Source organism: Benincasa hispida, chromosome 4 (genome assembly GCF_027475165.1).
Source record: "Benincasa hispida cultivar pf3 chromosome 4, pf3_genome.v1.1, whole genome shotgun sequence".
NCBI lineage: Eukaryota > Viridiplantae > Streptophyta > Magnoliopsida > Cucurbitales > Cucurbitaceae > Benincasa > Benincasa hispida.
Genome location: NC_143481.1, coordinates 29,353,987 through 29,381,322, shown reverse-complemented (window position 1 = coordinate 29,381,322; position 27,336 = coordinate 29,353,987). Strand labels below are relative to the sequence as shown.

At 36.7% G+C, this 27,336-nt stretch overlaps 2 protein-coding genes across 9 annotated transcripts; both read left to right on the top strand.

Moving 5' to 3' along the window:
* The first annotated feature begins 5,880 nt into the window (after positions 1-5,880).
* LOC120075772 (Pentatricopeptide repeat (PPR) superfamily protein) lies at positions 5,881-24,183 on the top strand. Of its 8 annotated transcripts, none has more exons than XM_090313328.1 (5): positions 5,881-9,132; positions 21,056-21,112; positions 21,188-21,258; positions 23,115-23,250; positions 23,715-24,183. In XM_090313328.1, the coding sequence occupies exon 1, from the start codon at positions 6,066-6,068 to the stop codon at positions 8,901-8,903; it is 2,838 nt and encodes a 945-aa protein (XP_090169454.1). In that variant the 5' UTR covers positions 5,881-6,065; the 3' UTR covers positions 8,904-9,132; positions 21,056-21,112; positions 21,188-21,258; positions 23,115-23,250; positions 23,715-24,183. The 8 variants fall into 8 exon arrangements, with proteins under 8 accessions (XP_090169454.1, XP_090169458.1, XP_090169452.1 ...); XM_090313332.1 differs by having other exon boundaries at positions 5,907-9,132; positions 21,056-21,086; XM_090313326.1 differs by having other exon boundaries at positions 5,910-9,132; positions 21,056-21,086; positions 21,162-21,258; positions 23,137-23,250.
* Positions 13,243-14,034, top strand: LOC150036621 (uncharacterized). Its single transcript, XM_090313190.1, has one exon. It carries the CDS (start codon positions 13,243-13,245, stop codon positions 14,032-14,034), a length of 792 nt encoding a protein of 263 aa, XP_090169316.1.
* Positions 24,184-27,336: the final 3,153 nt, after the last annotated feature.

The window sequence follows — 27,336 nt, the reverse complement described above, 5'->3', positions numbered from 1 at the left end:
TCGAGTCCACAGGTCCACAGGGAGACTGTTGAATTAACTTAGACCAATTAATGAATTCCAAGTAAAAATGAGGGTTTGATGATTCTTGATTTTGTTTACAAAATAAATTAAAAACCAAATAGAGAAGAATAAATAAAAGTTAGCATAGAAAAGAGGATTGAATCAAATTAATGGAAAATCTTGGGATTAGTTTGTATGCTTTTTATTTTCTATCATTAGATACGAGTTAATTTCTTCAATTATGTGAACCCTTCAACCTATTAGAAATTCTAATAGCCCAATTAGCCAATTTTGATAACAATCTAAATCAACCCTAATTCAGTTTTAAACTTTTCCTTCTCAGCGACATACAGTTAAACCTGAAAAGCATTAACTAAAGGGTTCAATTGTCGAGACACACTACAAGCCGGACAACCACATCTTATAGCATGATTTATTTGGGAAGGATTATACTAGGACATACATGAATTTGGCTAGAAAAAGTATAGACCCTAAACATGCAATCCTAATACGTGCAACTTAATCAATCAATTATGTACAAGCTAGAATGATTTTGCATACAAAAAATTCAATAAATTAATTTGTCAGAAAATTCACCAAATTTCTATTATTAATAAATCAAATCCACCCAAAGGGTTCACAACAATTGAATAAATAGTAACTTAAAGAATTAAGACATACAAACTATCCCAAGAAAATTATCTAGACTTTAAAAGGCATATTGGAATTACAATGATCAAAGGAATGGGTCGAGGCTGACTATGACGATGATCGATTGGAGATTTGGCTTCAATGGCTCTTAAAATTGAACCAAACTCTCAAAATTCACTCTATTGGGAAGAGGAATGCATTAGGCGGTTGCTTGAACTCTTTTCTCTGCTTGTCTCTAATACTGAACACCAACGCAATATTTATAAGTTGGGCTCAGTGTCGCAACATTGGGAAATAGCATTGCAACGCTTGCTTGTATCGTGCGTTCATCAATTTTCCGTCAACCGTCGTAGCATTGCAATGCTTGGAAGGGGCGTTGCAACACTGAGTGTACTGCCTTACAGCGTTGAGGTTTAAGCATCGACATGTGTTGCAACGCTTGCGATGGCTTAATTCTAAAGCGTCACGACGCTTGGGGCAGTGTTGCAACGCTGCCCTGCACTTGATGCTAATGCCTTCCAGCATCGAATGAACATTGAACCAAGGCTTGTGAAGAGCATTGCGATGCTGAGTGTTTTTCCAGAAGCTCGATACTTGCTGATTGCTTACTCGATATTGGTTGCTTGCTTCCTCGGTGCTCAATGCTTGTTTTCTTGGTGGAATCTGACTCGATGGTACTCGATAGTCGACCGTACTCAATGGCAATTTGGCAATCTTAACTTCTTTGAAGCCTGGATGCTTAAATCAACTCTTAATTACTTCAAATTAACCTCGTTTGGCCCTAAATCACCAATTTCATCTCATGATTGCTCAGTACCTACAAAATAGGAATATAAATATATAAAATCTGATAACGAGCTAGAATTAAGGTAGGAATAATAGCTCTTTTTTAGAGCTAACAAATGCTAACGACCTCTTAAACTCCTTCAAACTTTCACATCACACCTCCAAAATCATGATTAAAATGATAATTAAACACATCATTTATTGGGTATTCAAGATTCTCAACAAACCCATGACAATCATTTAGAACTTACCCCAAAACTCAAGAATTTAGTGTAAACAATGGCGAAGGAAAATCTTCGCGATAGACCGACGGTGGTGGCGAACTGCGGTGGCCGGATGGGTAGAGCGTCGTGAAAGAAAGAGAGTCAGCTTTGTAAAAGTATATCAGCATGTAACGGAAGCAACAAGGATCAATAAGCACTCTAATTCATTAATTTTGTCAGAAAGTAAAGTATGCTCATTTAACATAAGAGGGTTTGAAGTCATATCTTTGTAGAACTCTTCAAGATCTTGATTCTTAGCTACAATCTTCTCTGAAATTTGTTGTGAACCACCTCAAGATCTTCCCCACTATACTCTTAGAGCTTTAGAATGAGTTGTGGGACTCAAGAACAACTTGAACGAAAAGAAACTTGGAGTGAAACTCACTGCTACAACCCACTTTGAAGAACAATTCTTCAACACGAATTTTCCTATAAAAACTCTTTGAATGCATGCCTCAATTCCACTTCAATCTTCTTTATTTATTGCAGCCCTCTCAAGCAAAGAAGATGGTTACATGAATTACAGCTCATGCTTGAAGTTAATGAAGCAAAATATAAATGGGTTTTGTGTGAGCTAGTTGAAGATGGTAATGGGGAAATCCAAATTTCCATTTTGTGTAAATTTTTCAATTTTTCGAAAAAAAAAAACAAATGATTTCAAAAAATCAATTTGATTTTAAAATTTATTAATTTTGTAAAATTAATTTCATAAATTAATTTTCTAATAAAATTAATAAATAATTATTTAAATAACTATTTAAATAATTCAATTAATTTAATATCAAATATTTAATTAATTTTTACATAAATTCACCTTCATATATTTAAATATAAATTCTCCTATTCTGTTTAATTTTAATTTGAACGTTTCAAAATAACTTATCATGCTACTCTAAAGCTAATCTACTTACGAGCTAGTAGGGGGACCTCGCGGAACTACAAATCATGGGCTCCAACGATCCGAGATTAATTGGTTGAACTCATTATATCGAATAAATCCTCATTTGTTAACTAATGGGTCACTCCACTAAAGCCCATGGTTGAACTTCCCTCACTGTAGATATATTATGTCCACTTGATATAACCACAATTAGTAAGTCGATCCTTCACAGGTTGTTTGTAATCACAGTTGGGTCAAGATCACCGTTTTACCCTTGTGAATACATCTCGTTCCTTAAGTTCCTACTGACCCTCTAATGAACAATTTTGATTCATAATACCTATGAATCAAGTCCTTTCTCTATCAAGAGAAGGTGGGGCCCCGATTATTCAAGACCTGGAATCAGTACTTAAGTTGATCCTGTTTATGTCACCACATAAAGTTAAAATATTCACATTATAGCCATAGATATGTTCATTGGATTTTCATAATAGAATGCAAAATCAACGACTTTATTGAATAAATTACTCAATAATATTTTATTGATAAATAGAATGTTTAACATGAACTGCGAGTTCTAGGACATTCCCAACAAGCTTGGCATGAACGGGTTCAACAGTGCATGGCTGGGACTCTGACTCAGATCTAGCAGTACGCGAGTGGCTAGAGGAGACGATTGCGCGGCGCGACTACCAAATCTACTAGTCTGAAGGTCTAACAGTGTTGAGGCTGGGTGAGATCGGCAGCTAGCGTTGACCAAATCAGCAAGCTGGAAGAGGGCGGCACAACTGGAACAAGCGACTCGTACAAATGGCTCCTCGACGATCGACCGTGGGATGCGTGGCTGAGACGACCAATGCCTGAAAAGGGGGCGAGCAACGACGACCCTAGGGTTGCGTGAGGAAAAATGACCGTGAGGGGGGTTTCATGACGTGGGTTTGAGGATTGAAGAGAGAGAGGGTGGTTTAATTTAATTCTTCTTTTTTTTTTTTTCCAAATTCTCTCTCTCTCTTTAACCTAAATAACACCTTACCCTTCGATATATCTAATTAATTTTTTCCCCTTTTCTTCCTCCAAATCCAAATTTTCCCTTCTCATCTTCAAATTCCAAATTCCTTTAGAAAAATTCAAAAAAAATAAAAATATCTTCTTAACAATCTAAGTAAATTCAAATCTAACATTTCAAATCTTTTCCAAAATTATTTTAAATCTTCCATCCATAAAACAAATTGAATTATCTTAATAAAATAATCCAATCTCTATTTGCAGGCCAAATTAAACTCTACTTTATACCAAAATAATTAAATCGAATTTAACTTAACCAAAAACTTAAATTTTGAATTTCAATTTATCCAAAAGTCTTAAATAAATTATTGCTTAATTACCTAATAAATTAGGGTGTTACATTCTACCTCCTTTAAGAAATTTTCGTCCTCAAAAGTTTTAATCCTGAAAAACCCGAGATACTGTGACCTCATCCCATCTTCTTGTTCTCATGTTGCTTCCTTGAACTAATGATTCTGCCAAATAACCTTTACCAATGCCATCTCTTTGTTGTGCAAACCTTTCACCTCCTTGGCAAGGATTTGAATAGGCTTCTTTTCGTAACTCAGGTTCTCATTCAATTGTAAAGGCTCATAATCCACAATATGAGATGAGTCCCCCACGTACATCCTCAACAAAGAAACATGAAAAATATTGTGAACTGTAGAAAGAGATGGTGGCAAGGTCAGCCAATAAGCTATGGGACCGATCTGTTCCAGGATCTCAAATGGCCCAGTGAATTGAGGGTCAACTTTTCCTGCCAAATCTCAACACTCCCTTCATAGGTGCCACTTTAAAAAATACTTTATCACCTACCTTAAACTCCAGATCTTTAGGCTTAACATCAGTGTAACTCTTCTGCCTACTTTGAGCTGTCAACATTTGGGCTCTGATCTTCTGTATCGCCTCATTGGTGGTTTGCACTAACTCTAGACCCAACAATTATCGTTGACCAACCTCGTCCTAATAAACAAGAGACCTGCAACTCCTCCTATATAAGACCTCAAATGGCACCATGCCAATGGTAGCCTGATAGCTGTTATTATGAGCGAACTCCATCAAGTACAAGTGGGAATCCCAACTCCTTGTAAACTCCGCGCACATGCATGTAACATATCCTCCAAGGTTTGGTTTAAACGCTCAGTCTGACCATCAGTCTATAGGTGAAAAACCGTACTGAAATCCAAACAAGTATCCAATGCTGTCTGAAGGTTCTTCCAAAAGTTGGATGTAAAACGAGGGTCCTTATTAGACACGATGGACACCGGCACCCTGTGCAATCTCATCACCTCTTTCATATACAACTGCGCCCACCTACTCATAGAATACGTAGACTTACCTAGAATAAAATGTGCTAGCTTAATGAGTCTGTCCACTATAACACATATCACTGTACAATCTTTAGCTGTTCTTGGCAAGCCAACGATAAAATCCATGGACACGTTCTCTCGCTTCCACTCTGGTACACTTAGGGGCTGCAACAAACCCGCTGGCTTCTGTCTCGAGGCTTTAACCCGCTGACACACTAAACATTTACTGACAAACTCATAAATTTCTCTTTTCATATTATTCCACGAAATAACATCGTTTCAGGTCTTGATACATCTTAGTGCTGTGAAGATGCATAAAAAATGGAGAGTTATGGGCCTCTGTCAATAATTCATTCTTAATGTTATTGTCTGTAGGTATACATAAGCGTCCCTGGTACAGAAGACCATGATCTTGAGATACCGAGAACTCACTGGTACATAGGTGGTTTAATTTAATTCTTTCTTTTTCTTTTCTCCATATTCTCTTTTTCTTTTTAACCCAAATAACACCTTACCCTCCAATATATCTAATTAATTTTTTTCCCCTTTACTTCCTCCAAATCCAAATTTCCTCTTCCTTTCTTCAAATTCCAAATTCCTTTACCAAAAAAAAAAAAAAAAAAAAAAAAATCTTAAATTCAATCCAAATAAATTCAAATCCAACCTTTCAAATCCTTTCCAAAATTATTTTAAATCTTCCATCCACAAAACAAATTGAATTATCTTAATAAAATAATCAATTTCCATTTACCGGCCAAATTAAATCCTACTTATAACAAAAATAATTAAATTGAATTCAACTTAGTCAAAAACTTAAATTTTGAATTTCAATTTATCCCAAAGTCTAAAATAAACGAGTGCTTAATTACCTAATAAATCAGGTGTTACATGCAAAGTTTATTACTAAACACATAAAAGGAAAATTCTAATGTCAAATTGGGTATTTATCCTCAAATCCCCTTGTACCAGTTTCTTTCCCTTTTGTTTTCTTTTTTACCTGCATTTTCTTTTTCTCCATTCCTCCTCTTCCTGGACGAAGCGCCATCGCCGACGAAAGACCATTACGAAAACCTCAGTCCGCCGATTTCTGAGATTTATCGGATCTGGCCTGTAAGGGTCATTGATTGCTAGATGAATCTTTTTTCATCATCGCGAAACTCTTCATTTATGCATGGAGTCTTCACCGCCGTTCGATGCCCCATTATGATTAGAAATTCCGCCGCCATTATCAACTCAGGTCAGCTCCTCGTCGTCATTGAATTCAGGCTTAGACTGACATTTGCACTCACGCCTAAGTTCTTCACATCAACTGCTTCTCTTCCTCAAAGCCTTTCTGTAGAACATGATATTTCCGCCCAGCTCTTCTCCATTCTCTCTCGCCCTAATTGGCAGAAGCAACCTTCTCTGAAAAATCTAATCCCTTCTATTGCTCCCTCCCATATTTCTGCCCTTTTCGCCCTCAATCTCGATCCACAAACTGCTCTTGCGTTTTTCAATTGGATCGGGCAGAAGCATGGATTCAAACACAATATTCAATCCTATATTTCTATGTTAAATATCCTTGTTCCCAATGGGTACCACCACGTTGCTGAAAAGATGCGAATTTTAATGATCAAGTCTACGGATTCCTCAGAGAATGCGCTGTTCCTGTTAGAAATACTGCGGAGTATGAACCGCCGGGGGGATAATTTCAAATTTAAGCTCACTCTTAGGTGCTATAACATGCTCTTGATGTTGTTGTCGAGGTTTCTCATGATTGATGAAATGAAAAGTGTTTATTTAGAGATGTTGGATGACATGGTTACACCAAATATATATACCCTCAACACAATGGTAAATGGATATTGTAAATTGGGTCGTGTAGTTGAAGCTGAGTTGTATGTCAGTAAGATAGTGCAAGCCGGTTTGAGTTTGGATACATTTACTTATACGTCTTTGATATTAGGATATTGTAGGAATAAGAATGTAGATGCTGCATATAAAACTTTTCTATCAATGCCGAGTAAGGGTTGCCGCAGAAATGAGGTTTCTTATACCAATCTGATTCATGGATTTTGTGAAGCCAGGAGGATTGATGAAGCTCTTAAATTGTTTTCACAAATGCATGAGGATAATTGTTGGCCTACTGTGCGTACCTATACAATTATCATATGTGCTTTGTGTCAATTGGGCAGGAAAACAGAAGCATTTAATATGTTCAAGGAGATGACTGAGAAGGGTTGTGAGCCAAATGTACATACCTATACGGTCCTTATTCATAGATTATGTGAGGACAACAATTTTGATGATGCCAAGAAAATGCTAAATGGGATGCTTGAGAAAGGATTGATTCCAAGTGTAGTCACGTACAATGCCTTAATTGATGGTTATTGCAAGAAAGGATTGAGTATGAGTGCCTTGGAAATTTTGAGCCTGATGGAATCAAATAATTGTAGCCCAAATGCTCGCACTTATAATGAATTGATATTGGGGTTTTGCAGGGCAAAGAATATCCACAAGGCCATGTCAATACTTCATAAAATGCTTGAGCGGAAACTTCAACCAGATGTAGTTACCTACAATCTATTAATCCATGGACAGTGCAAAGAAGGGCATCTGGGTAGTGCTTATAAGCTGCTTAGTTTGATGAATGAAAGTGGTTTGGTTCCTGATGAGTGGACTTACAGTGTCTTCATAGATACACTCTGTAAAAGAGGGCAGGTTGAAGAAGCTCATTCTCTCTTTGACTCTCTAAAGGAGAAAGGCATAAAGGCAAATGAAGTAATATACAGTACTTTGATTGATGGCTATTGCAAGGTTGGAAAAGTCAGTGATGGTCATTCCTTGCTTGATAAAATGGTTAGTGCTGGATGTGTTCCAAATTCAATTACTTATAATTCCTTGATTGATGGATATTGCAAAGAGAAAAATTTTCAAGAAGCTCTTTTACTTGTGGAAATAATGATAAAGAGGGATATTATGCCTGCTGCTGATACTTACACCATTCTTATAGAAAATTTGTTAAAAAATGGTGAGTTTGACCGTGCTCATGATATGTTTGATCAAATGCTTTCCACAGGTTCTCATCCTGATGTATTTATATATACTGCATTTGTTCATGCATATTGTAGCCAGGGTAGACTAAAAGACGCAGAGGTTTTAATTTATAAAATGAATGAAAAAGGAATATTGCCAGACACTCTGCTTTATTCATTATTGATCGATGCGTATGGACGGTTTGGATCAATTGATGGTGCTTTTGATACTCTGAAGCGCATGAATGATGTTGGTTGTGAGCCATCTTACTACACATATTCTTATTTAATCAAACATCTCTCAAATTCAAAGCCTAAAGAAGTAATTAGCAGTTTAGAGTTGAGTGAGTTGTCATCGGGGGTTGCCTCCAATGATTTTTCCAACTTTTGGAGGAGAGTAGATTATGAATTCGCTTTGGAGTTATTTGGAAAAATGTTCAAGCATGGGTGTGCACCTAATGCTAATACTTATGGCAAGTTTATTACAGGTCTTTGCAAGGTTGGATGCTTGGAAGTAGCTCACAGGTTGTTTGATCATATGAAAGAAAAGGGACTATCACCTAATGAAGACATTTATAACTCTCTTCTTGGTTGTTCTTGTCAATTGGGATTGTATGGAAAATCAACGAGGTGGTTAGATATCATGATAGAGAATGGGCATTTACCACATTTAGATTCTTGCAAGCTGTTGCTTTGTGGTCTATATGAAGAAGGAAATAATGAGAAAGCAAAAACAGTGTTTTATCGTTTACTTCAGTGTGGGTATAATTATGACGAAATGGCTTGGAAAGTACTAATTGATGGCTTACTTAAGAAGGGCCTTGTTGATAAATGCTCTGAACTATTTGGCATCATGGAGACACAAGGTTGCCAAATTCATCCTAAGACATATAGTATGTTGATCGAGGGATTTGATGGTATTGAGGGATTTGATGGTAATCGGGATATTGATTAATCATTTACAGTTCAAGGAGGACAACCCTATTTTCTTTCAGTGGCATATTGATGAATGCAAATTCGTTACCCACTTGCCCACTAGATAATTTATCACCTTTGCAACTAACTTCTCTTCTGATTGAAGGTTGATGTTGCTTCGTGAAGGGTGCACGTTTGGATTTTTTGAGTGGGTACCATATTATGGGAAATTGCGCCTGAATGAGTAAAACTTCAGCAATGATGGGAAGGCAAGCTCTTCTACTCTTTTCATTTTGTATATTCTCTTATACATCTAAAATTCATATGATTGTTTTCCCTTTGAGCTTTCTTCTCTCAGCAACTTCCTGACAACTTTTAATAATTAGAGCGCCTTTTTTAACTTTCTTGGTTTGGAGGTGTTTCTTACCTTCCTTTTGTACATTTCAAATAATAAAGTGTTTCATTAGGGAATTTATGTTACTGAGTTAAACTTATTTATTTGTTGATTTTGAGATAGACCTCAAGTGTCCTGTTTTCATTAGACAGTTTGCCATTAAAAGAAGCATTTTGACAAGATATGATTTTTGGCATAATATCAAGGGGGTGTTTGGCTCACCAACACGAAATGAGTGAGTTGGTATAATATACCAACTCAATGTTTGGCCCACCAACTTTAAATGTTGGTGGAGTTGAGTTGGTATATTTTACCAACTCACCCCAATTCACTCAACTTTCTCTTCTTCCAATGTTCTCAATGGCTCCACCCATCTGCCACTGTCGGCGACTATCGCTATCACATCCCGGAAACTAACTCCGGGCTTCGATAACCACATCCAATGACAACTCCAGACTCCTACAACTACCTCCGATGAAAACTCTGACGAACAACTTTGCGCTTCAACATCCACCTTCGATGGCAACTCCGACGACCAACTCCGGGCTCTGACAACCATCTTTGGTGACAACTCCAACGATCAGCTTCGAGCTTGGACAACCACCTCCGATGACCAATTCTGGTCTCACACAACCTTCGCACGACCAACTCCGGCGATCACCTCTGATGACCTAACGCGGACGACCACTTTTGTGCAACCAACTCTGAAGACCAATTTCAGTCTTCGACAACCACCTCCGACAACAAATTTCGATGACCAACTCCGACAACCACCTTCGTAGGCTCCGACAACCACCTCTGACTACAAACTCCGATGGAAATCACCTTCGATGAGCACCTTCGAGTGAGCAACTCCGATGACCAACTCTTCAATAACCACCTCCGATGAAAAACTCAGGCAACCAACTCTAATATCACCTTCATGCGAACAATTTCAGCCTCCAACTACAAACTCTGATGAAAATCATCTTCGATGATCAACTTCAACGACCACCTTCGTGCAATCAACTCCAGGCTCCGAAAACCACCTCCGACGACAAACTTTGACGACCAACTCCAATACCACCTTCATGCGACCAACTTTAAGCTCCGACAACCACCTCCGACTACAAACTCCAGCGAAAATCATCTTCGATAATCAACTTTGACAAACACTTCCGACTATTGTAACACTAATGACTGTTAAAGTATGTTGTAGGATTGTTAATTATAAGTAATAGTATTCTGTCTATATTAAGTGTAATATTTATACATAAAAAATTGTAAAATATATTTTTATTTAATTGAATTCACATATTAGAAGAGTGTTAAGAAAATTTAAACGAAAAGTATGTATGTAGTTGAAAAGTATGTAACATATAACAAAAAAAACCATAAAATGAAGATTTTTTTTCTAGAATATTTTCTAGCAAAAATTAGTGAAAAATGGAGATTTGTTCTCTGATGAATCTCCAAATTTGGAGGAATTGAAAGTGGAGTTATTGAAAAAATGTGGTGACATTCTATTGGTTGCTAAGATGATAGGGGAGATTTAATTAAAAAAAAATTGATGACAAAGTAAAAATATAGAGCAACAATAGAAAGAAGAAAAAAAAGAAGATGATAATGAAATTCATGGAGAAAAATTAGGAATAAAAAATTTTGATTTCTCTTTTGTTTTTTATTTTATTTAACCATATTTCTTCGAGAAATGTAACGGATTAATTGTTGTTCATTATCCTAAAAAGAAAGAAAGAAAGAAAGAAAGAAAAGCTTTAAAAATTAAAAGAAAAAATTGCAATCCATATTTTATTCAAAGATGGGTAGAATTATTGAATAAAAAACTTTCAAAACAAAAATAGTAATCATGAAAGCAGATTATTTAGAGTTAAAAAAACTGCATTACATACCTCAAACATATGAACTCAACTCTGCACCCCAAACACAGACATATGAACTAAACACAGACATATGAACCCCACAAACATATGAACTCCAAACATTCTATCACAACTCAGCGCCCCAAACAGCTCCTAAGATAATAACTCTTGTTCTTTCTTGATGTACATATTACTTAAATTGCTTTTTGACTTTTTGTTTTCCTTCTTCATGTATTAGCCACCTTGACATTTTGACACTTGTCAAGAACTTTGAAACTAGATTGTTAGTTTCACATTCTCTTTGATTATATTCATCTCAAGTTTTTTATTGTAGGCATTTGAACTTCGTAAATATATTGACTAAAGTTTAAACTTTAGTAGAAACACTGTCCTCATTCTTTTAGCATATTATTGAGTTAATATAATTCATTTTCTGTTCAATGAATAATAAAAACGTTATGAACTAGACATAAGTATTACAAAAGTGGAAAATGGGAAGAGGCGTTGCCTCAATCTAGGCTAAAGAGGAGGTTACTGTTAAACCTCCAATTATTTGTACATACAAAAGAAAGGGCAAGAAGGGAAATTCATAGAAGACAAATATGGCAGGGGAGGAGGAAATCGGTTGAGGGACCACAAGGTGGTTTTAAAAAGGACAGTTTGGGAGTGAGGAAAGCAGAGAAAATTTTGTGTAAAAGTTAGAGGGATCTTTTTTTAGGAGAGGACCACTAGCTCTCTCGAATGTGCTTGTTTATTATCCTTTTTGGGATTATTTTCATTTCTTATTTAGGGCTGAACTTGTTTGTTTGTATTTAGCAATCTCTACTTTTGGTTTCCATTTCATTGTTGAAAGACTATTGCTTATCAATATATTAGGGGCTCTGTTGCCCTATTTCTTTTGTGTTTCTTGTTAGGTTATTCGTTGTGGGGAAGAGGGACCTAACAAATTGGTATCAGAGCCGCTTAATCCTGGGACGAACTAGGGCGATGGCTCAGAAACAGATGGAGGAGAGGATGGAGAAAAACGAGAAAGAAATGTCCGAAATGAAAGATATGCTGTTGGGAATATGTAAGAATATTGAGAAACTTACCGAAGAGATAAGGGAGAACAATTCCTCCTGGAAGGTTGAGGAATCAGGTACCTCGGACGCCTCTCGATTTAAACTCAAAGGGAAGATCAACGATTCTGATTCAACACAACACGCCGGAATAGGGGGGCAATAAAAGAAAATACGAACGGCTGGAGATTCCTGTTTTTTCTGGTGAAAACCCTGAGTCATGGGTGTATAGGGCGGAGCACTACTTCGAGATTCATGAGTTGACAAACTCAGAGAAGGTAAAGGTAGTAGTGGTAAGCTTTGGCCCTGATGAAGTAGACTGGTTTTGTTAGAGTCACAACCAGAATGCGATAACCATGTGGGAGGAATTAAAGAGGCGAATGTTTGAACACTTCCAACCCACCGGAGAAGGAAGTTTGGATGTGCAGTTGCTGAGAATCCGGCAAGAAGGATTGTACATCGATTATGTGAAGAAGTTTGTAACTTATTCAACGCCCCTACCAGACTTGTCGAAGAACATGCTTAAGGATGCTTTCATTAATGGGCTTGAACTTGCCCTAAGGGTTGAGGTGATCAGTAGGCATCCATCCACTTTGGATGAATGTATGCGAGAAGCCCAGTTGGTGAATGATAGGAATATGGCCTTGCGATTGGCCTTATCGGACCTGGGTATAGTTGGGCTGAAGAAAAAAGAAGCCCAAGTAGGAACGAATGAGGGCACATTAACGGATAAAAAGAATGTCAAACCCCACGAAGTCCTAGCAACGAAGCACATTACTATTCCGGTGAAAGGCAACTACATGAAACGAGATCCTCCAATGAAGCGCTTGTCGGACAGTGAATTCCGGGACCGGTTGGACAAAGGACTATTTTTCAGGTGTAACAAGAAGTACGCACTTGGCCATCGCTGTTGAGTAAAAGAAAATTGGGAACTCATGTTGTTTATTACAAATGAAGAAGAGGATCTGGTAGCTAAAGGAGTGAAAGAAGATGAACAACCTGAATTGAAGATAATTGAAGTACCTGAGAAAGCAGAGATCGCCTTGAGATCGATCAGCAAGAGGGACGATGAAGTTGAAAGGAATGTTGAAAGAAAAAGAGGTTATAATATTAATAGATTGCAGAGCAACACACAATATTATTCACCAGAAAATTGTGAGAGGACTGAACCTCCCAGTAGTCAAGAAAACGAGTTTTGGAGTGGTTATTGGCAATGACACGACTATACAGTGGGAAGGAGTCTGCACAGCGTTGGAACTAAGACTCCCTGAACTGACAGTGAAGGCCGACTTCCTCGCAATTGATCTGGGACAAATGGACTTGGTGCTAGGGATGTCGTGGTTGTGCACCATAGGATTTATAGGCATGCATTGGCCCTCATTAACTATGTCGTTCTTGGCACGTAACTCTCAAGTAATATTACGAGGAGATCCATCACTTAACAAATCAAAGGTGTCGTTCGAAGTGTTGGCTAAAACATGGGAGGCAGAGGACCAAGGTTTCTTAATTGAGTTTCAGAACTTCGAAATTGAAGAAGATGGCGAGGCAGGGTACGACAGTGGGCAAGAAAGTGGAGAGAAACTACTAGTAATGATCCAAACCTTGCTAGAACAGAATGAAGACATATTTGAAACTCCAACCACCCTTCCCCCGAAAAGGGCTGTTGACCATCGGATACTGACCTGTGAAAACCAAAAACCGATTAATGTTAGACCATACAAATATGGCCATACCCAGACAGAAGAAATTGAAAAATTAGTGGAGGAGATGCTACAAGCGGGAATAATTAGACCGAGCCATAGTCCCTATTCTAGTCCGGTTTTGTTGGTGAAGAAAAAAGATGGAGGATGGAGGTTCTGAGTCGACTATCGGAAGTTGGATCAAGCCATGGTTTCAGACAAATTTCCAATTCCGGTAATAGAAGAACGGCTAGATGAATTACATGGGGCAATAGTTTATTTGAAACTTGATTTAAAATCAGGATACAATCAGATCTGAATGCACGAAGGAGACATCTAGAAAACAACTTTCAGGACTCATGAGGGACACTATGAGTTCTTGGTAATGCCTTTTGGGTTGACAAATGCACCAGCCACATTCCAATCAGCACGCAGCGGAAATGACAAGGATCGATAAACACTCTAATTGATTAATTTTGGCAAAAAAGAAAACATGTTTAAACAGAATTTAATGGGTTTCAAGAACATATCTTTGAAAAACCGCTGCTAAATCCTCCAAATCTTTGTGCAGTTCTTAGGGAGAAGACAAGACCATTGGGAATGAATCTAATGAATCAGGTATTTCGACCATTCCTCCGCCGATTCATTCTAGTATTCTTTGATGATATTTTGGTCTATAGCCCAGACATTTCAACCCATGAAACGCATCTAGGAGTGGTGTTCAACATCCTAAGGGATAACAAACTCTATGCCAACAAACGAAAGTGCATTTTTTGCCAGACCAGAATACAATACCTGGGTCATTGGATATCTGCACAAGGAGTAGAAATGGACGATGAAACAGTTAAAGTCATGATGGGGTGGCCCCAACCGAAAAATGTGTATGAACTTCGTGGATTTTTGGGGCTCACTGTATATTATAGGAGATTTGTGAGAGGATATGGCAATATTGCAACCCCTTTAACTCGACTCCTCCAGGAGAATGCTTTCAATTGGGATGAGGAAGCCACTCAAGCTTTTGAACAGTTGAAACAGACAATGGTGACCGTTCCAGTATTGGCCATTCCAGACTTTTCGAAGCCATTTGTTATAGAGACAGATGCGTCAAGGTTCGGGTTGGGCGCAGTGGTAACTCAAGAATCCAAACCCATCGAGTCAAAAACTTTCACAAAGAGCATAAGCCAAGTCAATATACGAGAAAGAACTAATAGGTGTTAGCGGTTAAAAAATGGAGGCATTACTTGTTGGGAAATAGGTTCACGGTGATATCTGATCAAAAGGCCCTTAAGTTTCTGATTAAACAACGAGAAATTCAGCCACAATTCCAAAAGTGGTTGACCAAATTGTTAGGATATGACTTTGAGATACTATACTAGCCGGGATTGCAAAAGAAGGCAGCAGATGCTCTATCCCGTGTCCCTAATACAGCTGAAGCCTATGTTTTAACAACACCCACTCTTATAGATATCGAGGTAGTTTTGAAAGAAGTTGAAGAAGATGAAGACCTCCAGAAGATAATAGCTACCTCGAAGTCGAATCCTGATGGAAAACCTAAGTATCAATGGCAACACGACCGACTGCTCTACAAAGGGAGGTTAGTTTTGTCTCGAAAATCCACGTTGATCCCCTTTTTATTGCATACGTTTCATGATTCTGTGTAGGAAAGCCATTCGGGGTTCCTAAGGACATATAAAAGAATGAGTGGGGAACTATTTTGGCAAGGAATGAAGGCTGATGTAAAAAAATACGTGGAAGGGTGTGAAATTTGCCAAAGAAATAAATCAGAATCGCTGTCCCCAGCAGGTCTCCTTCAGCCTCTACAAATGCCATGTTTTTTTTTTTTTAAAGGAAACGATTCATTGTATTAATAAATAGAAATGAGCGAAAGCTCTAAGTACAAGAGAGTTATACGAAGAGCAAAGCGAGAATACAAGTGCTTGTAAAAGGATCAGGAGATGCACCCAGACGACTCAACTAGGTTGACACTTCCTTAGCATCCTCATCATATTCAATTTTAACCCATGACTGAGAGATAAGAGAACAAGATTACAAAAAGAGGACAAAGTCTAAAGAGACAACAAAAGTGAAAAACTAAGGATGAAGCCAAAATAGTGGCCTGAAAATAATAAAAATATATAAAAATGTTCAATAGGCGTTGCTGGAATCTGGAAATCTGGAGGAGTTTAGTGTTGTCCGTTAGGAGGGGTTGAGATAAAGGCCTCCCAATTGAGGTTGAAGTCTGAAAGGCTGTGGGCATGGAAAGGGCCGGAGAGGAGGCACCAGAAGGAGGCTTGATGACTGGCGGCTTCAAGGCGATCTTGGAAACTAGTGGCTTTGTTATGGAAAATTCTTTGATTACTTTCAAACCAAAGGTCTGCCAATAAGGCTTTTACAGCATTGCACCATAACAAACGGATAGATTTGTGGGAGGTGGGTCCGGCAAGGAGCTGAAACACATTACTTTTGAAATCATTGCACAAGGTCCATGGAAGATTGAAAAAACACAGCAGCTTATTCCAGCACCAATTTGAGTAAGGGCATGTAAAGAAAAGGTGAAGCGAGTCCTCGCTATGATGTAGGTAGAGTGGGCAGACTGTGGGGGAAAGGGAGGATGCTGGTTGCTTTTTCTGAAGGACTTCAGCTACATTCAGCTGACCGAAAAGCATAATCCAAATGAGGATGTTGACCCTTCTTGGGCTTTTTGTTTTCCAAATAGCCGAGAAGATGGACTTTTCCAAAGGGGAGAATGGTGTAAGGTGGCTTTTGAGGGATTTAACGGTGTATTGGCCATTGTTTGAGATGGACCACACTCTTTTATCAAAAGAGAAAGAAGGGCTTCTACTTACAATTTTCCTCAACAAGTCTTGGAAGGCCAACACTTCTTCATCTTTAAGCGATCTTCGAAAAGTAATGGACCATGAAGCTATGTTATTGTCCCAATGATCGGCAACTGAGCCATTGGGTAGCTTGGTGATTCTGAATAAGTTAGGAAAAAGGATGCTGAAGGGGGAATATCCTTCCCAAGTGTCTAACCAGAAAGCAATACGACTGTCATTACCAAGTTTGAAAGTGGCCAAGGATTCTACCTTCAGCCACATTTTTGAGATGCTGACCCATGGACTTTTTAGGCTTCTACCTCCTTTCCCTGTCGTATGCCAATCAAAAGCATCCGTACCGTGAATACTTCTAACAACTTTACCCCAAAGAGAGTTTTGCTTATTGAAAAATCTCCACCCCCATTTAGCAAGTAGTGCAGTGTTCATAGCTCTGAGCTCCCCGAGACCTAGACCACCATCTGCTATAGGTTTTTGAACCAATTCCCATTTGACCAAGTGGTTCTGCTTGCTGCCCTTGTTGCCTTCCCAAAAGAAACTTCGTATAAACCTTTCCATTTTAGATGCTACCCCTTTGGGCTTGAGGAAGATAGCCAAATAGTAGGTTGGGATGTTTGAAAGGACTGAGGTACAAAGAGTGGCTCTTCCACCCCTAGATAGATTGAATCTTCTCCACTTGTCGAGTTTACCTTGTACTTTATCTAGGACCGGCTGCCAAAAGGAGGCTCTTTTTGGGTAACCCCCTAGAGGCAACCCTAGATAAAGGAAGGGGAGGTGGTCAGCCGAAACATTTAAAGAAGCTGCTGCATTATAGAGCTCACTATCATCCACATTAATGCCGTAGAGTGCTGATTTATCCCAATTTACCTTCTGCCCTGAACACCATTCAAATAGCTCCACTGTATGTTTAAGTTTTGACAGCAAAGTGCTGTCATGTTTGCAAAACAATAAGGTATCATCCGCAAATTGGAGTATGGAAACTTGGACTTGCTCTTTGCCTACTAAAAACTCTTCAATGATGCCGGAATGATTGAGTTTGAAGATTAATGCACTCAACACTTCGCTGACTAGAAGATAAAAGAAAAGGGGAGAGAGGATCACCTTGTCTAAGCCCTCTTGAAGCGGCCACTCTTTCCCTTGGTCTCCTGTTAATGAAGATCGAGTAAAGTGGGTTTTTGACACATCCCAAGATCCATTCTATCCATTTTTGATTGAAGTTCTTGGCCCAAAGCACTTTTTCTAAAAAATCCCAATCAACTCGGTCAAAAGCTTTTTCCATATCAAGTTTAAGTATCCAATCCTTTTTCTTTTTTGCTCTATACTCTTCCACTGCTTCATTGGCTATAAGTATGAGATCCAAAATTTTCCTTACTTCTATGAAAGCACATTGGGATGGAGCAATCGGACATAACCCCTTTTAGTCTCTCGACTAACACCTTAGCAATGACTTTGTAGATTAAAGAGATTAAACTAATGGGTCTATAATCACTTACCTTGATGGCTACTTTCTTCTTTTGAATTAAGCAAATGAAATTCTCTTTTATACATGCATTGATCTTGCCATTCTTGAAGTCATTAAAGGTATCTTGGAAGCTTGACTTGAGCATAGGCCAAAACTTTAGCAAAAATTCAGTAGTGAAGCCATCGGGGCCTGGGGCTTTGCTTTTGCCAAGGGTTTTTATAGCTGAGAGGATTTCTGTGGCTGAAAAATTGCTTTGTAGTAGAAGATTTTGATTCAAGTTCACACAAGGCCAATCTAGGTTTAAAGGAAGGTGCCTCTGCCCTGGAGATTTTAGCCAATGCCATGTTTGATTGTGGAAGAGTGGATTGTGGATTTTATGGAAGGTCTACCTAAAGCAAGAGGGTATGACTCAATCATGGTGGTGGTTGACCGTCTGAGTAAGTACGCCCACTTTATCACTCTCAAACATCCTTTCACGGTAAAACATATAGCAGAAATGTTTATACAGGAGGTTGTTCAACACCATGGGGTCCCATTATCTATCCTAACAGACCGAGACAAGATCTTCTTAAGTAACTTTTGGAAAGAAATGTTCATATCCATGGGCACTCAGTTGAAGAGAAGCATGACTTTCCACTCTCAAGCAGATGGTCAAACGGAGAGGGTCAACTGCTGTCTAGAGACTCATCTTAGATGTTTCTGCAATGAACAACCCACTAAATGGAACAAATGGATCGCGTGGGCAGAATTGTGGTATAACACGACCTTCCACATATCGATTAGAACCAGCCCTTACCAGGCAGTGTTCGGGAGACCCCCTCCACCCTTTATTTCGTATGGAGAAAGGAGAACAACCAACAACACAGTGGAACAACAGCTGAAAGAAAGAGATTTAGCTCTTAATGCCTTAAAGGAAAATTTGGTGTTAGCCTAAAACCATATGAAGAAACAAGCAGATAGGCACCGGAGAGAGTTGCACTTTGAAATAGGGGATGAAGTTTACTTAAAGCTCCGACCATATAGGTAGCGATCCCTAGCCAGGAAGAGGAGTGAAAAACTATCACCAAAGTTCTATGAACCATACTGGTTAACGGAAAGAATTGGAGAAGTGGCTTATCTGATGGCAAATCAACTTTATAAGCATTATCTCCATAGCACTTTAAGATCTAAAAAGGTCCCATCTTCCTTTGCTTCAACTTGTTATAAATTTATAAGTACCAATTGGAAACCGAGTTTTATCAAGTGAATCATAACTTGATCTCCTTGAAGTTTCTTAAAGCATCTGTGCAAATTAGCCTTTTGTTTATAATTGGTCATCGTCTTGGCTATTTGAGCAGCAACATCCTTTCAGTCATGACATCTGTATCTTGACTAAAATCAACAGAAGTAGGACTATGAGCTAAATGCCTAAATCAATAGTAAGTCTAGGAAGCTTTATGTAAACAATTTCAAATGGTGACTTCTCTGTGGTCCAGTTCTTCACGTGGTTATAAGCAAACTCAGCTTGAGGAAGAAGAAGATCCCATTTCCTTGACTTATCTCCACTTAAACAATGAATAAGGTTGACTAGAGTTTGATTAGTTACTTTAGTCTGACAGTCTGTGGTTGACTGGTGGTACTAAATTTTAAGCTGGTATGAAACTTTTAACATAAAAATGTCTGGAATTTAAGATCCCCATCAGACATTATAGCCTGTACCCTTATAAGCGCATAATCTCTTTGAAGAAAAGATTGGCAACATATATTGCATCAGAAGTCTTCTTACCAGGCAAAAAAAAATGTGACATCTTGCTGAATCCATTAACCTCAACAAGGACTGAATCAAACCCACGCTGAGTCTTAGGAAGACCAAGGATAAAGTCCATGGACAAGTTATTCCCAAATACTCTCATGGATCGGTAAAGGACTATAAAGGCCAGTGTTCTGTTTTTTCCTTTTTCCTTGTTTGACAAAGAAAGCACCTTTTGATAAAGTTAGATTCATCTTTCCACATTTGAGGCCACAAATATCTATCAAGAAGAAGATGTGAGGTCTTATCCTTCCAAAATACCAGCTAGGCCACCCCCATAGATGTCTTTGATCAAGGATTCCGGTAAAGATGTATGTGGCATACATAATTGATTATTCTTAAAAAGATAACCATTTACTATGTAAATTGACATGGGCCATACAGTTGGACCAAATCTTTCCAAAGTTCAAATCATTGTCATAAGGATCTGGAAGGTGATCAAAGGCAACTACCAAACCTTTTAGGACAGCTCCAATTATTTTTTGTTTCTACTTCATACGTTTCCAACAACACATACCTTTGAATCCATTCATGAGATTGAATTAATCCGTTGCCAATTTGATACGAGGTAAAATGCTTTGGAAACATTAGCTCACCCATATTCGTGTGTATATCTGGGCAGCCTCCAATCCATCTTTATGAGGTTTAGTCGATAGTTCTTAGCCAGATAAAATCAACATTTGTATTGGGAAAGGTCTTACCTCAACCTTGCTTATAATAATAATAATAATAATAATAATAATAATAATAAATGTCAAACCTTACTTTTGACATTTATGGTTTAAGAAGTAAAAGTATAGAAGCTTGGATGTTTCATGTTTGTCATAAAAATTGGAAATTGACTCACATACCCATGCAGAATATGAATGAGAAATTCTAGATCTCAGGTTTTTTAGGAGTTCTCGTGCTTTTTTTATATGCTTTGCTTTTTTAACTGGATGCCTATGATCGAGCTTAAGATCATTGAAGTTTATTTATTTTGTAACTGGTTATATTTAAATAATGGGCAGCATGTGTGGCATTAGAGAAGTTACTTTTTTTCTTTTTCTTTTTTTTTTAAGTATAGCTGAGAACTATCATTACTATTTTGACTAAGCTTATTCTTCACTCTGTGCAGTTTTGAACAATTATGCATCAATTACACAAACGTAAGCTACCATAACTTTTCAACCAGGTATTCCTCATTTCTTTCTCTAATTCAAGGTCAACTTTGAATGCCGTAGTGATATTTAGCGCCTCTTCGAGACAGAGCAAGAAGAAACGGATCGAAGCTGGTATACTAATTTTGATAATCAAGCTCTCCTGTAGCTCATTCAGAAGGTTCATCTCTCATCCTTAGAATTTTGATCTTCGGGTTTTATTAGCTCTTCTACTCAGTCTTTTGCAGTTGATTTCTCTTCATTTTAAAAGCTTATGGAAAAGTTTTTCACTTGATTTCCACATAAATATTCTACACACAGAAGGTTCACTATGAGGTTCAGCCTAACCTATTTGTAGGGGATTCAATCAATACTAACTTTATCTTCTTTTTTATCCTCCAGAGAGGTGAAGTGATAATACCAAAGTAATTGGCTGGATAAAATTTATCTTACATGCTTTTTCTGAGAGAATAATATAATATATTAACAAGGGAAACAATACTAGAAAATTGAGATCTCCTATTGAAAGGAAAATTATGGTAGGTCCTTGACATTGCAATCGAAATTGACAGAAAATAGCTCGGAATTAATTTGTACTACAATTTAAACAGTGAAATTCATTTACTGGCTACAATGGGAATTACAGTGCTGAACCCCAAGCACTTTGAGAGGCTCCCAAAATTACTCTTCCAAATTCTACCTATTCCTCATCTCCATAATACTTCCCTTGTGTGTATGTGTGTGTGTTTTTCACACCCCCCCCCCCCCCCCCCCCCCCCCCCCCCCCCCCCGTCCAAATAAAAGATACAAAAAAGGTGGTCAACTACTCGAAAGGCCTCCAATCGAACAAATTTAGACTAATGGATAATTACAAAGAAAGCTGTTAGGCCTCCGATCATCTTACAATATCAAAGGAGGGGTAAAAAGGGAATGGCTTGTTCGTGAGAGCATAGCATCTACATCCAATAATAATAGAGTGGGGCACCACAGTTAAGTTAGGGGGAAGAAGTGAGAGTATATGCGGGGAGGGAAGTAGGGAAGTATAGTTTTCACTTTGGTAGTTTCTTCTAGAGAGTGAGGGAGGGGATCCCAAGCTTCTGTATGGGTTGGAGTGTAATTGCCCTTGGGGCAAGTTCTTTTGATTGAATAAGACTTCCATAGATCGATTCCTATCAAAAGCTTTGTTGCTGAACCCTGCATAGAAAAATTAAATCTAATAAGGGACCAAATATCACTTGGAGAACACTCAAGCCATTTAGAAGAAATTCTATTGTTCCTCTCACCCATTAGCCCCAGAAAACAGCACATACTATTTTAAACAGAGAATATTACTCAAGATGAACAAAAAAACAGCCTAAGGGCAGGGGTTGAGGTAAACTTCTGAGTTCTTTGATCAGTTATGAGACAAATATCATGTTAAACTTGGTATTTTTGTGATCACCGAACTTATTGGACGGTTGGCTCTCGCCTCTCACATATTAAATACAGTCTGTCCAATGTGGTTACCACATGGCCATCAGATATATGCTGTCTTCTGAATTTTCATATTAGGTGAGTTCTTATACCTGCTGCCACAATGAACACCGAACAAGTATTCGACTCATCTTGGTTGCAGTCAGGAGCAATATAAGAGGAACACTGGGAACAGCTGTGGTTGAAGTAAGAAGTGAGCAAAGTTGTAGCAGTAAATGAAGGCACTGATGAAAGGAGAGGTTTTAACATTCAAGCGCTTGATATTAAATATGTATGAGATTCAATTAGTTTTCATTGAACTACTGTAAACATTGGACAGGAAGTGTCCTGGGACTAATTCTATAAATAAAATGGCATCGGCCATTCATTAGTTCAAACATTTGACATGATACATATATATATATATATAATATATATATATATATATTTAAATTGTTTGTTGTCCTTTTAAATCAGAATGGAATATAATCTTCTATTTTGATTGCAAATTTCTTCCCCTCTAAAAAAGATAATGAAAATTTAAAACTATCAAGTAGCTGGCTTAATGTTTATCCATGTGGACAGGCTGATATCAGTCTTGTTTCAGGCTGATAGCTAGACTAAGAGCTAATGAGGGAGAAAGGGTATGCTGAAATGGAGAGATTAAGGATAGGAAAGTCAGAAGGAACTGAAAAATGCAACTTCAGGACTCTTAAAACAGGTAGTTACTACTATTACACTTACATGGTGTCCCTGAGAAACATGTGATTAGAATAGTCTGAACATTTCTAAGCATGAATGAAGCATAGTTATCTTTTCTGAAAATTGAGGTTTTGTTTTCAATTTGACAGATAGGGTTGTTTCTTGTCCCCATACATGGATATATTTCAACACACAAACACCAAACATAGATTAGGAAACATATATGATTTTCATATATCTACAAATGGTATTGATATGATATACTTGTGCTGAGCCCGTTGGTAATTTAGAATTATATGCAATTTCATTCTACTAAGATGAAGTTCAATGAAGCAGCGACTATAACAGAACCTTTGATGGTAAGAAAAAGTAATACAATATAAGGTTGTAATGATTCAAACAGATTTGATACTCATGATGGTGATGCATTTCCTAGGACTTTTATTCTTTCCATGAACTAAGTCACACCTGAATTGTTGCCAGGATGAGGCTGCAAGAAGCTTTGAAAACCGAGTGAATTCTTCCGGAGAATTTTCTTCTGAGACCAAGAGATTCTAGAAGTTGGACGCTTGGTTTACAAGGTAATGTAAGCTGACTGGATACTGTTCTGAAAGAGGAGATAATATATGACATATTTGAGTTAGAAAACATCATGAGGTAAAATTTTGTATTTGGATCAATGGAGTTCAAAAAGAGTAAGGAATTCCTCAATATTCTCGTCTCCAAAGTACTTTTCAAAGGAAATGTTGGAGGAGATGGATATCTTCTCATCCACTGCACTTATATCTACAGACGCTGATGTGAGCTTCTGAACTTTAGATTTGTATGTTGCTTAGGAGTTCTAGGAACAACCTTTACCAACTGTTGTGGTGTACCCTCTTTGAGAGGGGAACTCTGATTCTCTGGTTTTTAATGTATACTTTAGAAAATTTAAGAGTATCACTTTTGAACACGCGGAAACTTCAGATAAACTCTTGGCTTCTAGTAGGAGTAAGGGTGTTCAAATAACTTAATGATCTAGAAAATCCGATCACAACCTAACTCGATCAATATTATTAAATTAAAATTATATTGATTGAATTGGCTCATGAATTCACTTAAAATTAGTTTGATTTGAACTAAATCAAACCCAATATATCATTAAGTCTAAAAGTATTAACTTTTCATATTTAATACATAGATTTATAATTCTTTTTGGATTCTTTATTCTGGGTCAATTAAAAAAATATTGGAAATGTAAATTTTCATAATATAAATAAAATTTATGTTATTAATCGTAATTCTATGGTTTAGAGATTAACATTTCACTTCTTTTCTTTTTCTTTTTTTAATCTTAAACAATCAAAAGACTAAATTATCCAAATAACTCGAATCAAACCAACCAAAATATCTTATATTTGGGTTGGGCTTGAATTCATTATTTTATAAGCGATCCCGAACCATTTAAGTTGAATATAAAAATTATTTCAATTCAACTTAAGTCATGAAGACCCCTAGTTTCTAGTTATATAGTAAAGATTTGAATTTAAATACCTTGACCGATGAGTTATACAAATGCTTGAGGATTAAAACTAGTTATCTATAATAGTTTATTGAAGCTGGTGCCCTATTAAAAATCATCACACAACACGAGATGGTGTACTTTCACCTTTCTAGCTTTCCAAATTAACTCTTATTATCTAATAATAATACGATGAACCTGCAGTCAACCTCACTGGAATCGTGCTCCCAATAGATTCATCAATGAGATGTTAATTATGCCGGAATTTATTATGGTTGCCTACTTGTTTATCTAAAAACTGAAATTTGTGGGGGAAAAAAAACAGAACTTTTTGTCACAATAAATTTAGTTAATCTTTTAACGGGTCTATTTAGTTTATAAATTGAGTTTCTAGATTTTAAATTGTGATTTTTTTTTTCTTTTCAAGATACTTTAAATTGTGATTCTGTTGTGGTCTCCAATCTATTGAGATTTTAAATTGTACTTATATTATTTTTAAAAAATAAAGTAGGTTGCTTATTTCGGTAATTGTGTTAAATGACAAAACTGCTAGAAATATTTTCAAATATTGCAAAATGTCATTGAAAACACTAATAAACCTATATCAGCGTGTCTCTATCAGTGTGTATCATTGATAAATAGTGACATTTTACTATATTTGTAAATAAATTGGTTCCTTCTACTATATTTGAAAATACCCCTCGTTGTTTTCAACCATTATGTCTTCGGAGAAGAAAATATTTACAATATATTATATATATATATAAAAAAGAAAGGAGTAATATGAAAGAATCTGAGTACATCATAAGTAGCAAATAGTTCGCTTTCATTAAGAATTTTCAATTTATGCTTTGTTTTTCAAGATATAATATATATATTAAATTTGAAGTTTAAATATTCAGAACATTTATTTGATAGCTACAATTAAAATTAAATAGAATACGAGCAAATCTGAAAATAGCAAAATTTCAGATTAAGCCACTTTGAAAAATCAAAAGAAATTTCTGTTTTTATCTGATAGTAATTTATTTATTTATTTTTGACCATATGTGAAAAATGTAACAGATTACACTTGCTTGACGAATTAGAATACATTGAGTTTTGGTGTCATCATAATCAGCGTATAAGCAACTTTCTTCACATATCCTTAGTTTAATTAGATTTGTATAATATCAAACTTCACTTGGAGATATCTTTTTTCACAACAGAAAAACTTTTTTATGATGAATTCGATAATCCTTAGAATTATCTTAATGAAAAAAAAAAAATCAATTTAACCAAAAAAATGATAAATAAAATTCAAGTTCTGGATGAGGGATCCCTTACTCTAGCTCGGGATGTACTGGAAAAAAGGACTCAATTATGTAATGATAAAACTAAAAAATACTATTTATCAAAAACATATGATCCGTTGTTGAGCGGACCTTACCGCAGACGAATCCATTTTGTTTTTTCATTCTCAGTTATAAATGAAATTTCTAGAAAAAATTATAGTGAGAATGTTTGGACAAATAAGATTCATGCTATCTTTCTTAATACTAATTACCCACAAATTGAAGATAAAATTGAGTCGAAAGATCAAATAAAATCTTTAAACTTTTTATTCGATGCATTCAAATCTTTGATTTCAGTGACAAATTTCTCTAGTCTTTGATAGGGACCATCAAAGTAAACTTGTTCTTATCTCCATTCTTAGATTGATATAAGTTCTTATTTACACACTTATATAATTAGTACTAGGGTTCTTCATCATTTGTCCTTGGCAACCCTAATAATGTTTGTATTGACATTTTTACAAAAATTGAGATTCCACTTTTAATGTCGGCAACTATATTTAAAACCTTATGATGACATTATATTGAGAGAAGATCTAGAAAGGTATCATTTCCTATAATGTTGTAATAAAAATTGGGTTGGGGTAGGTCAATGTGAATGCAAACAAAAAATGTTCATTATTCAAATTCTTTCCATCATCATTCAAAGCAATTAATTCAGTCTCTCTTTTTTTTATTCAATTGCTTACTTTGGGGAATCTACCACAGATTACCTTGTCTAACTTCCCTTTAATTTAACTATTTATGAATTAAGTACTCAATCTCTTTTCTTTTAATTATTCTTTTTTTCCCCCTAATATGTTATCGTTATGCTTTTTTAAATTAGGAGAACAACAAAGTAGTCAATGTGATCATTGACATATGCTTTGATTGTTAATTGACTAATGATAAAACTAGGTATTGTGAGATTGTTGATTGTAGGGGTTGACAATTTGGAAATTTTAAGTGATTTAATAATAATTATTTTTATGAGGTGGCTTTCATTCTCTTTCCCCCTATTTCCTCCTCACTTCTATAATGCCAATTATTCTTCCCTTCTCCGACAATCTTACCATAATCGTTTCTGTCCTCAGAAATGTCGTTGTCACCAATAGTACAAATCAACCAATCGAAAGATTTCAGACCATGGATCAAAAGAACGAAAAACATAGACGAAGAATAGAATACTCACAGACTGTCAAATACATATAAGCTGAAAACTTGAGATGATAACTTGGATAATTTCAACAAGATATGAGTAGATATCAAATATAGGAATAAAAACTAGTTG

Bases quoted from the DNA above. Each gene is read 5' to 3' on its own strand.
- LOC150036621 (XM_090313190.1), top strand. From the start codon at position 13,243: ATGAAGTTGAAAGGAATGTTGAAAGAAAAAGAGGTTATAATATTAATA.
- LOC120075772 (XM_090313328.1), top strand. From the start codon at position 6,066: ATGAATCTTTTTTCATCATCGCGAAACTCTTCATTTATGCATGGAGTC.